This window comes from Zymoseptoria tritici, chromosome 4 (assembly GCF_000219625.1).
Source record: "Zymoseptoria tritici IPO323 chromosome 4, whole genome shotgun sequence".
NCBI classification, from domain to species: Eukaryota; Fungi; Ascomycota; class Dothideomycetes; order Mycosphaerellales; family Mycosphaerellaceae; genus Zymoseptoria; species Zymoseptoria tritici.
The window spans coordinates 2,451,619-2,468,064 of record NC_018215.1 but is presented as its reverse complement, the minus strand read 5'-3'; the positions used below and the strand labels follow the sequence as shown (position 1 = coordinate 2,468,064).

General features: G+C 53.2%; 5 protein-coding genes across 5 annotated transcripts; 2 read left to right on the top strand and 3 right to left on the bottom strand.

Annotated features, from left to right (window-relative positions):
- Positions 1-3,959: 3,959 nt before the first annotated feature.
- On the bottom strand, positions 3,960-5,051 carry MYCGRDRAFT_104300 (uncharacterized protein; the record flags this gene model as incomplete). The annotated part of the gene is made up of 3 exons (XM_003853089.1): positions 3,960-4,261; positions 4,326-4,482; positions 4,534-5,051. The coding sequence occupies 3 exons, from the start codon at positions 4,950-4,952 to the stop codon at positions 4,076-4,078; spliced, it is 762 nt and encodes a 253-aa protein (XP_003853137.1).
- MYCGRDRAFT_71564 (uncharacterized protein) lies at positions 5,025-7,492 on the bottom strand (the record flags this gene model as incomplete). Its single annotated transcript, XM_003853088.1, has 1 exon — positions 5,025-7,492. One exon carries the CDS (start codon positions 7,490-7,492, stop codon positions 5,546-5,548), a length of 1,947 nt encoding a protein of 648 aa, XP_003853136.1.
- A 674-nt stretch (positions 7,493-8,166) lies between these two features.
- On the top strand, positions 8,167-11,826 carry CPC2401 (condensin subunit SMC2; the record flags this gene model as incomplete). Its single annotated transcript, XM_003853196.2, has 3 exons — positions 8,167-11,444; positions 11,500-11,709; positions 11,772-11,826. The coding sequence occupies 3 exons, from the start codon at positions 8,167-8,169 to the stop codon at positions 11,824-11,826; spliced, it is 3,543 nt and encodes a 1,180-aa protein (XP_003853244.1).
- A 249-nt stretch (positions 11,827-12,075) lies between these two features.
- MYCGRDRAFT_71559 (uncharacterized protein) lies at positions 12,076-13,332 on the bottom strand (the record flags this gene model as incomplete). Its single annotated transcript, XM_003853087.1, has 5 exons — positions 12,076-12,232; positions 12,287-12,426; positions 12,483-12,771; positions 12,829-12,997; positions 13,061-13,332. The coding sequence occupies 5 exons, from the start codon at positions 13,203-13,205 to the stop codon at positions 12,076-12,078; spliced, it is 900 nt and encodes a 299-aa protein (XP_003853135.1).
- Positions 13,333-13,577: 245 nt separating this feature from the next.
- Positions 13,578-16,015, top strand: MYCGRDRAFT_109288 (uncharacterized protein; the record flags this gene model as incomplete). The annotated part of the gene is made up of 1 exon (XM_003853197.1): positions 13,578-16,015. The coding sequence occupies one exon, from the start codon at positions 13,727-13,729 to the stop codon at positions 16,013-16,015; it is 2,289 nt and encodes a 762-aa protein (XP_003853245.1).
- Between the last annotated feature and the right edge of the window lie 431 nt (positions 16,016-16,446).

Sequence of the window (16,446 nt, the reverse complement as noted above, 5' to 3'; positions counted from 1 at the left end):
CAGTTTCAAAGATGTGAGTCCTCATCCATACCAACCACGTCGAAGATGACCTGCTAACACGCCTTCCAACCACAGTAGACATGTCTTCAAACATCTCCACTTACGTGGACAAATGCGGTTGTCTCTTCGGGTATGACCCGTCCGACCCAGTCAATTACGAAGTTCTCTGTCAATGCAAGATGCACCGCAAGGCCCAAGCCCGTATCGATGCCATCTTCGACAATCAGCCCACTCCAAAGCCCAAGTCTTCCGCCGGCTTTTGGAGAGCCCTGGGAAGTCTCTTCTGCTGCTTTTAAGGGAAGAGGCGCGCTCAAGGATTCTTCGGATGAGGGCGTGCCGGACGAACAGATCTGCACCTTCACGCGGTGTCCGGTGTTAAGTAGCTTGTCCTTTGTGGCAGGTGAAACCAAGACAGATCTACAGATAGCTTCTCAGATATATCATCAATGTACTTTGTTCTCATCTTCCACTGCTGTCGTCTTCTCCTGTTATCCTCTTTCACTGCCGTTGTCTTTTCATCCCGTCGTCTTTCCTCTCCGTCGCCCTGGGCCCTCCACCGCCGTCGTCTTCCACCGCGGTCATCTTCCACTACCGTCGTCGTCCACTGCTGTTGTGTTCCACCTTCACTTGCCGTCATGTTCCCTTGCCGTCACGTGTCTTTGTTGTCGTGTTGACGCGTTCCTCTGTCGTCGCGTCTCCTTGCCATTGTCCTCGATCACCATCGTCCTCCAATTCATGCCCCAAAATCAGTGCGTCTTCGATGCTCCTTTCACTCTTGTGCTCGCTGTCCAGTCTCACGCAGTATAAGAATTGGGTCGCTTCCTTCGTCACACGGAAAGCACGGGAAGAAGTCCACGCGACCGGCAACGCGCGACTGGCAACAACTTCCGATTTGTGACATACAGATCGTGATGGAATCCAAAGACTCATTCGACGTCTCTCGCTCATTTTACATTTTTCCTGACCATCCCTTTCACCCGATGCGAACCTGCCGTCCTGGTGACGAGTCTGAAACAGCCCTTTGCCAGATTACGTCCGCAGCCATCTCGGCATACTCCTATCTGTGACCAGCATCACTCGATGCGTGATGAAGACTCAACCACTCCTCCAAGCTATCGGTACCGTGTGCAATACTATAACACGACCAGACGAGCCGTCTTCGCAAAACCACAAGCAACTTGGGACTCCATCGAGCCTTTCAGGGGTAACGACGCACGAGAATGGCAGGACTGGATACAACGGCTATTATCACCGGCTTTACAGATGTCGGCTCTCAACGGCGATCCTACTTGATACGAGGGTCTCAGTGGACTACAAAACGCTGCAGAAGAAGGTGGGAAACATGGGAGCGCTGGCTTGCAGAATCTCAAAGACCTATATGTCAAATTTGCGGACGTCAAGGCAGAGGCGACCGAGACGCATCTGCAAGTCCTGCGGTCAAGAATACTTCGAGCTCAGGGCAAACTCCGAGTAGAGGAATAGCACGGATGAGAAGCATTCAGTACTGCAATCTTGGGAGCTCGGCTGTAGAGAAGTTGTCGCTCAGTTGGACTATACTGTATCTTCGACCACGTCACCGTGGAAGGATCTGCTGGTCAGTTGCCGTACAGACTTGACCTTGTACGAGAGCCCATATCTGGCAATCGCGGAAAGATCTGCTGATCGGTCGCAATGTTCTGTCGGGACCTTGATGGCAATGTTCGGCGAGGAGGCCAGGCTAGGAACAGCGTGCTTGTTCTCGTGTTACTGGCCAGGGGGGTAACTGGAGATCAGCTGTTTCGAGTCCGGAGTCAGGGGATTGCAGTCGAAGCCGTAAGGATCGGAGAAGTGCATAACCCGATATTCGTTCACCGTGACGGTTCACGTACCGCCTAGGTCTTCCCATTCAAGCGACCTCCTCGTCGTAATCTAGACACCCACCTCAGCCAGCAACAACTGCTGACAGCCATGAGGACAGAACGTCGATCATTCTTCGGCTATTTCTGATACTCCATTTCCGCGTTTCAAAGAGGCTGCCTTGCCCGGGCTATCTGACGAGTGAAGCCATCAACGCCGGAAATCAGTGGACGGAGGTGTCCATGTCTTGATGGAATGTGGTCCCTCGGTTGGCTTTTGGCGAATGACTCTTACATTGGAAAGGAGGTGTCCGTGTCTGGATGGATTGTGCTGGAGTTAATGGGTTGTGGGTGGTGACATACGTCGCAATCCACTCGAGGTTGGTATCCAACAGCCCTGGTCGTCGCTCGATCGTTCTTAGATTGGAGATATGGATAATGGATTTCTTTCATGCTCGCTCTCGCACTTCAATGACACACCGTTGATCGATTTACTTGCATCTCCTACTATTTGAGTATCGTGCGAAGTGCCGTGCCAGATTATGCGAGGTATTCGCGGCGCAGTCTGATATCGTCAGCAAAGTGAGGCGCCGGCCCATCGTCTAGAGCCCATAGCTTGACCTTTTCCGCTGCAATCCAGTCGGTCTTGCAAGTGCCGCAACATGCGCCTGCATATTGTGGCGCAGACAGACTCCATCACACTGAATAGCACGCATAATGAGACATGACTGCATTCGTTCAAATCGGCCAGAATGGCAGATAGTGCAAAGGGAGGCGACACAATTGAAGCCCATGCATCCGCACATAGATGAAAAGTGGTCGGCTTCCGGTCCGAGCAAAGATGATGAATTGATGATCAACAAATCTGCAGACTAACGATGCTGCAGTGCTTCTCCCGCCTCCTGATGAGGTAATCTTCCAACAACACACAAGCAAAATTGCAGGCTAAAGATGCTGCAGCAACTCCTGACCCTCCCGAGCAGAAATGCTTTGGTCGATGTTTCGGTAATTGAGCGGGCAGGATCGGGTGACGAAAAAGTATCGGGTTCGTATTGAGCTTCGGCCCCTAACAGCCGGGTCTCCGTTCGGAGCGGATCGTAGCGCACTGGGCACATTAGCTTCGTGTCATATCGGAGCGAGAGTACCGGATCAGGATCACTTACCACGCAGCACTGCTCGTGGGACCCATATATACTGCAGGCAGCCTCGCAAGGATCGTCACCATGTTGAGGAGATGCCTCTGCGGCAGGAGCTGCGGATGCGCAGATCGCGAGGAGGATGGAAGTCAGGAAGAAGATGGTCTTCATGTTGATGTCGTTTGCCGGTGAGTGCTGGCCGTGGATGAGTGTTGGCCGTGGATGAGTATTTACCTTGGATGAATGTTATCCGTGAATCAGTGTTGGCTGTGGTTGAGTGCTGGCTGCGAAAGCTGGCTGACTTGACTTGGAATCGAATCAACGGCGAATTCGCGCTTTTTTATAGACGAAGACGGCTTCCCCTCTCTCGCGCCTAGTTGCGTGATCACACAGAATCACAGGTGCTGTACCGTGATGGAAAAGAGCGGCTTCGACCGTGAAGGGGATAGCGATCGGAGGTCAAGGATACTCTTGGAAGCTTCTAGTCGGTAAACGTCGGAGCATACCTCGTAAAGTCGTCTGATCACAGGGTCAGGTCAAAGGCATGTCTGCAGGGAAGCTCAGGCTCAATTCCCCTGCCTTGCAAAAACTCGCACCGGGATGGCTTGACCCCTGCAGTCAGAGATAACCCGGGAAACTGGATGTCTCACAATTCTGGGGAGACCACATCGAGTCAGTCGCAGTCAGTCTCAGGTCCTTGATTTGTCGAAGGCTGCCGGCGCTTTTACGACATGTACAACGGCGGAGGTAACTCTGCAAGTCCTTTCCCGAAAGCAAGAATCAAAGCCAGGCCTCGCGAACGAGATCGACAGAATCCAGTGTAATTGAGACAGCGTCGGCTTATACTCCAAGACTGTACCGATAGGGTTGCGCGCAAGGATGAGGAGCGCGAAGATTGGGAGCGTCATTGTCTCACCTAATTGGTAGCCTTGCAATAGGCCTTCCCACGTGCAACAATGCGGTGGAGAAGCGGGGAAGAGTCATGCATGGGGAGCTCATGAACGTTGTGATTAAGCTCAACGAGGAAGAGGGGGAGGCGACAGGTGTTCTCTCCCTCAAATGCCGAAAGTCAATTCATCCTCGTGCTAGCCTGGGAGAGGTGGTTCACCACGGCGCATCTTTGCCGTCATACGAATTCAAAGGCCGATTCTCAAATCCCGGAACTTTGACCACGGTCAGCTTGCCGTTCGTCTGATCATTCGGCTTCCAGATGATGTCCAGCGAGGCTTTCGCGCCCTGCTCGGGAGTCAGATCGGCTGCGTCTCCTCCGCCCAGATCAGTCTTCAGCCACTATAATCCAGTGGGTCAGCACTCTCGACGAGACAGTGTACCAAGACGCGGTGCTACGACTTACGCCCGGAGAGAGTGCGATAAAAGTGAACCCATCTTTGCCGTATTCGAGGGCATACTGGACCGTGAGTGCGTGTGCCGCAGCTTTGGAGATCTTGTATGCCGGACATGCCGCCCAGGTATACTGTTCAGCAAGCGTGAGGGAGCCCAGGGTTGTACCACTGTCGGAGTCAGCAATCAGGAATGCGGAGAGTCAGATTTGCTGGACTCACATGTTGGCCACCTTCTTCAACTTCCCAGCTTGCAGCAGAGGCAGGAAAGTTCGAGTCACCCAGTGCACGCCGAGCACGTTGACCCTGAAGCTCTCCTCCAGATCTTCGGACGCCATGGACTTGGTCCCGTCAGGAGCCCACTTGGCGATCCCAACGTTGTTGATCAAGATGTCCAGACCATTACCTTTCCCAAGAGCGGCTTCGACTTCCGGAACGGCTTTTCTGATCGACTCCTCATCGGCGACGTCGAAAGTGACAATCGTCACTCGACCTGAAGATGCCTTCGCAATGCCCTCCAACTCGGCAGATAGACTGCGCACGCTTGCAATGATTCTGCTGATATGGGAAAGGGAGACGAGCTCTTTGACGAACGCCAGGCCCAGACCGCGGCCGGCACCGGTGACCAGGACCGAAGTCATTGTTGTGAGGAAGTGCGATTTTCTTGTCGGTGATACCACTGGTCGTCGATGTTGGGCCAGAATGGTTCCGACATTGCGTTGATCTCATCTAATATATATGTTTCGATTGGTCGTCCCCTTCGTCCTGCTCCAAGACTGCTCGATTTGTCAGCTTGACGACTCGGCGAATCCTTCTGCCACCGGCGTCCGAGCTATGATGAGCTCAGCAAGAGTACTGATGCCCCGGATTTAGGAAGTACGCATTGCGACTGAGCTGGCCCCTTTACGAACAAGCTGAGCCGTCTGCTCGGAGAACCCTCCGGCGCGCGAGAATGCTGGTTCGTTTCTGCTCCTCGGACGATTGGCACAGACTGAGCTCTGGAGACCAGACTCTCAGTTACATGCGTGTTCAGCACAGTCTTGAAGACATGGCCGCCGCTCTTGAAGTCAGTCCAAAGCGACGCACGTCTCCTCGTGCATCCTTGCCACGATTCCATCTGTCCCAGATCCCCAACTCCGGGACGAAGTCGCTTCAAAACTCGTGCGGTTCCAGTCAAGGCTCCGCCTCCGCGTCTTCTCCAACGTTCTCATACACAAAATCCCAGCAGCTCAACTCATTTCCTGACTGGCTCAAGGCTAGCAGGTATACTCCTGCACACAGCAACATAGTCGTCCCACCTCTGTTGGTCTTCAACCACACCTTTACCAGTCCAAAACATGACCCACTCCGTTCCCTCCACCCTCCAACTCCCCTCCGCTCGCTCAAAATACCATTTGTTCACCGGATTACCCACTCGACTTCTCCAGCACACTCCTTTGGGGAAGCCGGACCGGACCATCGCTTGGAACACGATATCCGCCACGCCGCTACTACCCTGTGAAGTCTGCAATACGGCGAATTTGTCCAGGTACGGCACCAGCCGAGATGGATCGTTGACGCCGGGTGGCATCTCCCAGGTCAGGATCGCGGCACCTTCGTACTGCCCTGCGATGATCAGGCCTGCGAGGCGGCTGGAGATGCGGGAGAGGTAATGAGGGACATTCAGTTTCCGGCGAAAGGAGTCTTCGATGAGGTGGATAAGGCGAGGGAGGTCGATGCGAGGATCGGTAGTAAGGTCGAGAGAAGTGGTTCCCGATGGCAAAGGAAGTTGCCAGCCCAAGGGTGAGGGTGGCGGAGGAACGATAGTCAAAGGCATGCCGAGGCGGAGGACGGTGGAGAGTTGAGCTCGGGTCGGGGTGGAAGGCGAGTGCTGGGTGAAACGGGAGACAGGGAGGGAGGAGGAGATGAGAGGCTTGTTGGTGAGGAGGTTGTGGATTAGAGGATTCTTTTGACGGCGGGTGCCGGCACCGAGGGTGGGGGCTGTGGAGCGCCGGGAAGCGGAGGCTGCTTCGTTGGGAGTGACGATTAGAGCGGAGGAGGATGTAGGGAGCAGGGTAAGGCAGCGGCGAATGAGGTCCATGTTGGCACGGTGCTGGTCGTAGACGGTAAGTCGGGACGCTGTGCCGTTATTCTTTCGTGCGGCGTACTCTGACAGTTCTTGGGAGATTTTGTCGAATTCTTGTTGGAGATTGATAAAGACGTGGGCGCCGTCTCCCCGGTCTTTGCTGGGTATTCCTCCAATCGCATCGAGTATGATGATGCGATCCAGTGATGCCGTTTCTGGAGAAGGTGCGGCCTTCTGCTTTCCGCTTACATTGTCCAATCCAGAGAGAAATTTGGTCAGACCGGTCATGACTTCTGAGGTTGGAACTGGTAGCAATTTGCCAGAGAGAGTGTAAGCCATCGAGGGGACGATCGGAATAATGCCCCTTTGCAAAGGGTCTGCTATGAGTTCTGGTATCGCAACTCCAAGATCTTCGCCCTCATGAACCTGCTCAAGAGCATTGGGCACCGAACGACCTCCCTTGGGACTGTGTCGTTCGAGAGCATCGCATATTCTACTTGCCTGTTTGGCGAATGCATTTCGAATTGGTTTAATGTCGACGGGCGTGCGGTTAATCTTGATGAACTCATCCATCGGGTTGTCCGAAGCCAGCACAAGAACGATTCTCATATCGAGCTTGACCAGTTGTGAAAGGGTCACTGCCAGACCATCCAATGTCTCATCATCGATCCCATCCGCTGCTCTCAGACACACCAGAGCGATGTGAAGTTGCTGCTCGGGCACTGTCGCGGTCTGCTCTTTGACAGCTTCTTGTTGCGTAAATTGAGGCGTATTGGCAATCGCTCGAGCGGGAGCGTAAAGCCCACCTAGATTCACTCCCATACGGTCCACCCGGTCCTGATCCCGACGATGGCGAGCATTTCGTTCATCCTGAGAGGCGATTTTTGATTTGACCTCAAACCGAGCGAGATATTGCTTAGCATCTCGCCTCGTAGGCGTGACATTCAAGACGTTGACGATGAAGTCTCTTTGTGTTTCAGTGTCCTCGGCTCTCGCGAGATGTGCACCGTTTCCATTTCCAGTGCTTGCTGAATGGTTCGAATAGCGTCTGGTACATTTCAGTATGTTCGATTTAGTGTTCCCGGAGATGACCTTTCCAGCAGCCAAAGAATTCATGATGTTCCATGTCAATGTGAATAAGCTCGAAGAATCGCAGTAGGAACGACGGACACGGCCAGCATTGCCTCACGAGCTGCTCTTGAGCTGTGAAACATATGAGTGTATGAGGTCAATGACGAGGGATCGAGGGATTTTTGTGTCGGTGTCGTTGATCCGGACGAAGCGTAATCGGATCAGATAAGAATGAGTCGACGGGCGAAGATAGACGGTGTGGAAAAGGAAAGTTTTAGTCGGTTGTGACACATTCTGCCGACTAACGCCGAGAGCTGGCGTCGATCGTGGAGAGGTACCTCAGGCGTGGGATACAGTATCTTACATTCATGAGAACGAAGGAGGACGTATTTGAAGATGGTGTCGGAGAGTGCTCGAGCAAGGACATCATGTTCCTTGAACCGTTCCCGTCCTTCATTTCGTGCATCGACACGTGATGCGGAGCGGAGTCCGGAAGTTTGACGCGCGAAGCAAGCACTTGCTAGCGCGACGCTCTTGTTTACTTGAAAACACAAGAACAACCACGACAGCACCACGACGAACGACGAACGGCTCTAGGACGACGATGCGCATCAGGATCTGGAGAGAACAACACCCGATCCTGGAATAAGAGCTGGAACACATCTTGCGATTCGGACGAAACCGGCCAACGCACTTGCGACAACACACCACCCGCAAACATGAGGGTACAGGAACTGGTCATTGACGGCTTCAAGTCGTATGCTGTGCGGACAGTAATCACAGGCTGGGACTCTACTTTCAATGCGATCACGGGTCTGAACGGTTCCGGCAAATCGAACATTCTCGATGCGATATGCTTCTGCCTTGGAATTGGACGTTTTGAACTGCTGCGAGCAAGTGGAGGCGCCAGCGATCTCATCTACAAGCGTGGCCAGGCCGGAATCACAAAAGCATCCGTGACACTCGTCTTCGACAACAGCGACAAGCCAAAGTCACCCATCGGATTCGAGGACTATGGCAGCATCAGCGTTACCCGGCAGATCGTCCTGGGAGGCACGAGCAAATACCTCATCAATGGACACCGCGCACAACAACAAACCGTGCAGAATCTCTTCCAGAGCGTACAGCTGAACATCAACAACCCCAATTTCTTGATCATGCAGGGAAAGATCACCAAGGTCCTCAACATGAAGAGCGCGGAGATTCTGGGAATGGTAGAAGAGGCGGCTGGAACGCGCATGTTCGAGGACAGAAGGGAGAAGGCACTGAGAACAATGAACAAGAAGCAGGCGAAAGTGGACGAGCTGGAAGCGCTGCTCAAGGAAGAGATTGAGCCGAAGTTGGACAAGCTGAGAAGCGAGAAGCGGGCATTCTTGGAATTCCAAAGCACACAGAGTGATCTTGAGCGATTGACGAAGCTCGTGGTGGCATACGACTACATTAAGTCAAAGCAAAAGATGGAGCAGAGCGCACATGACCTCGCCGCGAAGAAAGAGCACGCGGCAAAACTGGAGGAGAATGCTGAAAAGCTACAACGAGAAATTGGCGTGCTCGAGGAGGATGCGAAGAAGGTCCGGGCAGCACGCGACAAGGAATTGAGGAAAGGCGGCAAATTTGCAGAGCTGGAGGCTGCGGTCAAGACGTTCTCCGAGGACCTCGTTCGACTTGACACGAAGCTTGAGATTGCGAACTCGTCTGTCAAAGAGGAGCAGGAGCGGCTGAAGAAGGCTCAGGAGTCTGTTAAGGATTTCGAGAAGCAATTGGCACAAAAGACTGAGACACACCAGAAGCTGCAGACACGCTTCGAAGAGGCCAACAAGGAGCTGGAAGAACAAAAGGCAGAGTTCAATAAGAAGGAAGAGCTTCTGCAGACACTCCAAACCGGTATCTCTTCGAATGCAGGATCAGATGGTGGTTATGCTGGTCAGCTTACAGCAGCACGCGACAATGCGAGCAAGGCTGGCACTGAAATTGAGCAGTCAAAGCTCAAGATCTCTCATCTAGAGTCGCGAATCAAAGAAGACGAGCCTCGAGCTAAGAAGGCTGAGAAGGAGAATGCTGGTCTGCTGAAAGATCTTGAGTTATTACGAAGTCAGGCGGCGAGGCTGCAGAAAGAGCTGGAAAAGCTCGGTTTCCAACCCGGCAAGGAAGAGGAGCAGCAAGCAGAAAAGGCACAGCTTGAGAAGAGAATCCGCGTACTACAAAGTGAAGCCGAAGGACTGCGAAGACAAGTTGCTGGTCTTGACTTCTCATATTCCGACCCAACACCAGACTTCGACCGGAGTCGCGTCAAGGGACTGGTCGCCCAACTCTTCAGTCTCCCAGAATCGTCAACAGGAGCCAGCACTGCCCTGGAGATCTGCGCCGGTGGGCGACTTTATAACGTCGTCGTGGACAGCGCGAAAACATCATCACTGCTTATCGATAATGGCAAACTGCGACGACGAGTGACGATCGTGCCTCTGGATAAGATCGACTCATACCGTGCCCCAGCAGATCGCGTCAACAATGCACAACAGCTGGCGCCAGGCAAAGTACACCTCGCACTCAGCCTCATTGGCTACGAGCACGAAGTCGAGAAAGCCATGGAGTTCGTCTTCGGCAGCACATTGGTTTGCGCTGATGCATCAACAGCGAAGAAGGTCACGTTTGACCCATCGGTCAGGTTAAAGAGCGTCACAGTCGAGGGCGATGTGTACGATCCGAGTGGGACACTCTCTGGTGGCTCTGCAGCACAAGGCAATGGCGTGCTTCTCAAGCTACAAAAGCTACACGCAATCACCGAGGAGCTTGACCGCGAGCAAGCCAAACTCCACACCCTTGAGCAGGCCATGGCCAAGGATGCGCAGAAAACGAGCAACGCGCGGAAGTACAAGCAGGAGCTTGATTTGAAGAGTCATGAGATCCAGCTCGCCGAAGGACAGATCGCAAGCAACTCCTCGAGCAGCATTATTGCTTCTGTCAACGAGATGAAGGAGACCATCGGCGCACTGAAGGACCTTATTCAGGCGTCCAAAGCTCGACAGACAGAAGCCGAGCAAGAGGTAAAGCGCGTCGAAAAGGACATGAAGGACTTCTCCTCAAACAAAGGCGCCAAGCTGGACCAACTCCAAGGCGACCTCGACAAGCTCAAGAAGAGTCTGGCAAAGGCGCAGGGAGCCATTAAGCCTCTACAGCAGGAAGTCAGAGACGCGACGATTGATGCCGAACAGACCGGCAGTGATCTCACCACCGCCCAGGAGGAGCTTCACGATGCGGAAGTCACACTGAAAGCACAACAAGAAGAGTTCCAAGGTCACCAAGCAGATCAACGAGACGTCAAGAACAAGCACGACGAAGCGGAGGCAACGCTCAATGACGAACGCAAGAAGCTCAGCAGTTTCGACGATGAGATTGCAGACCTCGACAAAGCCTCCAAACGCAAAGCCCAGCAAATCTCGGACGAGAAGCTGGAGTCTCAAAAGCTCGGCCACTCAATCGACAACTTCGCCAAAGTCCAACAAGTCGCTCAACAAGCCGTCTCTCACCTCGAGAAGGACTACGACTGGATCCTTGAAGAACAGACCTCGTTCGGCAAGCAAGGCACCCCCTACGACTTCCACAACCACAACATGGCCGAAGCAAAGACCAACCTCAAGTCCGTTACCGAGCGCTTCCAGGGCATGAAGAAAAAGATCAATCCAGCAGTCATGGCGACGATCGACAGCGTGGAGAAGAAAGAAACGGCACTCAAACAAATGATGCGAACGGTTATCAAGGACAAGAAGAAGATCGAAGACACGATCGTCAGTCTGGACGAGTACAAGAAAGAAGCGCTCTTTAAGACGTGGGAGAAAGTCAACACTGACTTTGGAAATATCTTCAATGATCTTTTACCCGGCAATACAGCAAAACTCGACCCGCCGGAGGGTAAGACGATTAGTGAAGGCTTGGAAGTTAAGGTCTGTTTGGGGAAAGTGTGGAAGAGCAGTTTGACGGAACTGAGTGGTGGACAACGGTATGTCTTCCTATCCCCTGCCTGATCATCGAGCCGAACACTAACGAAAGGACAGATCCCTCATCGCACTCTCCCTCATCCTCTCTCTCCTGCAATACTCCCCCGCTCCGATGTACATCCTGGACGAAGTCGACGCTGCGCTGGATCTCTCACACACGCAGAATATTGGCCGCCTGATCCGGACGAGGTTCAAGGGAAGTCAATTCATTGTTGTGAGTTTGAAGGATGGCATGTTTGGGAATGCGAATCGAATTTTTAGGACGAGGTATGTTCTTCTTGCGTTGCGTCCCTTGGGCTCAGGATGCGTTGCTGACTGATTTGGGATAGGTTCATGGATGGTACGAGTGTGGTTCAGTCGTTGACGCCGGCGGATGTGAAGTGATAGCATGTTGAGGCGGCGCTTTAGGGAATTGGATATTTCGTATTTCTGGGTGTGGACAAAGGGCGGCGTTTGGGGGAGGCATTGGGTATGATTCCCGTGGAGCGGATTCAGTGTTGCAGTGCATGAACGTTCGATACCATTGTACGATGCTGCGCTACGCTACCGCCATTGTGCTCCCCATGCTCAATGTGCCAATGTTAGACTACCGCAGTTAAGCGAATAACCGTCGACTTTTGCTCGACAAGCACTTTACGTACCGGCAACAAGCTCGTACCCACCATCCACCGTCACAGTCTTGCCGTTGAGATACTGATTCGTCACCACGAACAACACCGCGCCCGCCATGTCCTTGTCGTTTCCGGGGCGCTGAGCGGAAGTCTTTGACTCGTATTTCTCCTTCTCGACGCTGAAGGCGAATGTTAGCGTTGCTGCGGTTTGGCTCGAGAATGGATGCTCTTACTGAGACTTCTGGTTCGCGCCACTCTCGCCGGCAGTCATCTCGGATGGGAAGACACCGGGTGCGATGCTGTTCACGCGAATCTTGAGGCCGTTGTTCTGAATTTCGTTGGCGAGCATTTTTGTGAGGTGGATCGTGGCGGCCTGAATTGTCACTGTCAGTAGTCAAGTCCAATGTCCAGCTTGTAGTCATGCAGTACCTTTGAAGCGTTGTACTGAGGATGGTGCTGCATCGTCTTGACCTCTCCCGACATAGAGCTGATGTTGAGCACCATGCCCGACCAGCCGTACGTCTTCTCCGTGGCCTTTTGCAGGAGTGGCAAGAAGCAAGTAGTCATGAAGTAGATCTGTGAGACGTTGGTGCGGTAGACGTCGTTCCAGTCCTCGAATGTGGCGTCCTCGTTGTCGAAGAGGTTCTTCTTCATCTCCTCGGCGGTGGAAGCTTCGTGCTTGAAGGTCTTGGTTGAAATGCCGGCGTTGTTGCACAAGCTGACGTGGGAGAGTTAGCAATGCGGGTGGAGAAATGTTCACTTCAAGGCATCTTACATGTCCAGATGATCCTCCTTCGACGAGATCTCCTGGTAGAGCTTGGCAATGTCGTCCTTCTTGCTGACGTCGGCGACGAGTGGGATAATCTGACCGGAAATGCCTTGGCTGTAGGTCTTCACAACGGTGTCGAGCTTCTCCTTGGTACGTCCGACGATGTAGACTTTGGCTGCAAGGTGAAAGGGTCAGCTATGGCCTTGCCAGAAGATCTCTGCTCATCCTTGAGTCTTACCTCCGTTGACTGCGAGAGCCTGCGTGACCATCAGACCAATGCCGCTGCCGCCTCCAGTCACCAATGCCACTTTCTTCTCAACGTTGAAGACGGTCGACAGCTTGAAGCTGTCATTGTTGTTCTCTGACGAGTTGGTGGAAGCCATGTTGAAGTGTCTGTTGATCTGGCCAAGTCTCTCTGCTGAGAACGTGGTGGGTGGTGTTCGAGTTGATGTAATTGACGGAGTGAGGGTTTGAGAACGTCGAAGAGCAGATTGTGAAAGTCGTAAGAAAGGTCGCATTTGTACTTACGCAGAGGATGTCAAGGAGAGTCGTTCTTGCTCTCTTCTACCTGCAAAATATTTTCATGCTCGCATGACGCCTATGTGACGAGAGAGCTGCAGTTCATGTGCAACTCCAATGGTTGTTCGACAATGTACTTCTCGCCCGCCGTAGTATCTGGCCTCAGGCAGGAATTGGACATCTTTAATAAAGCCGCGACGATCATAAGCTCTCCCTCATCCTACTTTCCATATATTCGACAGCACAACGTTCATTGAGCATCTCATCAATGCGGATGCGGCGGAGATGCAGGCATAGCTGCTCGGCTCCGAAGAGCGAGTAGAGATTCTGCGCATCGCTATTGTCACAGCCATTTCCCAGCGATTGCCCCACCAAACAGTCTATCATGCCGGGTTCCAAGCCATTCACCGTCGATCTCAAGATCGAATTGCTTGAACTCTTGCTGGAGCTGGCAGAGGATTGGGTAGATGGCGATGATCCCGATATCCGAAATTTCTGGCATATCGTCCAACGCGAGTTCCGAGGCGCGAAAGGAACCACATGGGACGGCAGACACTTGGAGATCAAGCTGGAGAAAGAAGAGGAGGCATGGTTGGAAGAGCGTGAGGACCCGAATATGAAACGTCGGCGTGGACATGAGGAGGGATCTCAATATGACGTTCTCATGGGGAAGTTCTCCAAGATCTGGAACGACTTTCTCAAGAGACATTGGCAGTTCATGGTCGATGCTGGACTGGAGAAGTACGAGTTGGTGCCGGACTGGGTACGGCCACATATCAAACCACCTGCAAAGCCAATCAACCCCGCCAGCAATTCGACGTCAAGCACGTCCCAATTTCCGCCGGAGGACATGGTCGTCGTCGCCGATGGAAAGTCTCTCAGAGAAATCGTGGACGTTGCGATTGAAAAGGCTCTGAGCATCGGCAACGAAGAAGTTGCAGAGAACGTGCGTCAGGTCTACGCAGAGTCTTTGGCGAATCCACACTTGATGCGATTGCTTAAGGAGCTACTCACACTACCTACGAGCGTGGAGCGAAACAAAGAGTTCTCGGCGTATGTCAAGGAGTTGAAGAGGAATCCGAGACCTAGTCAAGCGCACGCTGCTATATTGTTCCCGAAAAAGCCAAGTGCTCCGCCAACCTGGAACTTACCGGCAAACAATTCACATCGTGTCAACGGCAAGCCATCGAATTTCGCACCTGCTCCGGCTGTGACCACCCAGGTCAAGCCTCCTGTGCAGAATGCAGCGCCGAAGAAGAGTCAGCCTGTGGTCAAAGCTGCTCCAACGGTCAAAGCTGTTCCGCCAGTCGTCGAGAAAGCAGCGACCCGATCAACTCCGGCCAGTAACACAAAATCGGCCAGCAAAGCCAAGTCTACCAGCAGTCCAAAGTCGGCCAGCAAATCGAAAGCACCAAGCAAGGACAAATCGCACGTCAAATCCTCTGGCGACTTCGTGCACACTTCGCCTCCTGCCGACATTTACACCCCACAGAGGTACCTTATTCTTGGAAACCTGCTGTATGCCCCTGTTGTTCATCAGATTCTTCGAAAGGCGCCTTGTCGGAGCAACGCCGAACTTGAGCTTTTGAAGAAGATTCTGACGGAAGACCCGAAAACCACAACTGATCTCGTCGCCCTGGCTAAGAGACTGGAGGCTGAGCTTCGACAGTATGATAAGGACGGCAAGGACGATGGCCAGGCCGGCGCTGGAGCCTCGCGTGATGAGTCAAGTGTCAATTTGTCAAAGCGGCGGCGAGAATCTCAGTCGTCTTCGGACGCGGCGAAGGAGGAGGATCTGCTGGAAGCTCAACGCGCTGCAAAGCGTCGAAAAGTCATCGAGAATGATCGCGATGTCGAATGGGGAACGAGCCGTCGCGGTCGTAGTAAGGCAAACAAGAACAAACGCAAGGACGTCAATCGCAGCAACGACGATGATGAGGGAAGCGACTCAGAATCCTCAGATGAGGAGATTGAAGTGCACAAGTCTGCTTACGTTGACGAGATTTTGCGCAAACGCAAGGAGGAAGATGCGCGAAAAGTGATTGAGGAGCAGTATGGTCCAGTCTCGCCGACGGAAGCTGGCGATGGCGTTGATGTGGAGGACTGGGCATCGATGGCATCGCCAACACTACTGCCAGCAGATCTCGAAGACGCTAACGAAGCACCGACTTGCCCAACGACTCGATCACGCGCACGGAATCGAGCACCGATTCCACCTCCTCCAGAGCGTGCGAGTGCCAGTAATGAGGCTTTACAGCTCATCTCGGCAGCCGCAGCCAATGCTGTCGCTAGGGATCCTGGCATCGGCCGTCTAGAAGCCAAGCTCGATGCGCTTTTGAAGAACAAGGTACCACATCCCTCCTCGGCCCTCAAAGCGGACGCGAATGGACGTCAGGTGGAACGGACGGCAACTGAGCTGGCAGCATCATGCGAGTCAACTTTGGCCAGCATTGCAGAAATGTTGCGCAACTCCGACCATGAATCCCACAATCCTGAGCTTAGTGTGGCCATCTTGCAGCTCACCCAGAATGCGACCAAGTCTGCCAGCTATGCAGCTCAAGCCGCCGAGAGTGCTGCGAAAATGGCTCAAGATGTCGGTGTGGTGTTGCAGCTGATGGCCAGCAAGACTGCAGACGAACAACCCGCTACCCCATTGAGCAGCAAAGAAGAGTGACTGTACACGACTGTACACGAAGTACTGTACAGGAGACGCATTCGGGGCGATCATCGCATGCTTTCGACGAATCACAGAATTGCCTTGCAGTGCCTGACTGCCGGAAGCGAGAAAATGCACGCGATATGCAGGACAGCCTTTATTTAGCTCTTCAGCTTCGTGCGCTGTTGCTCGAAGCTTCCTTCGCGCCCACAACGCAGGATTCCAATATAATTACGAAAATGTTTTATGAACATCGCTGACGAGAAATGGGTGCTTCGGCTATGGCGGCGCGAGTTCAGCTCGCCACTTCATCCTTAGCTGCGTTACAACACGGCGTCCGGACGCCGGCCAGCCGGCACGGGACCTTTTCCTCGCGAAGTGCAAACTATCGAACCAGTCTTTGTCAAGCCCCCGCTTCTATCTTCGTCTTTTCTTCCTTTCGTGTACAG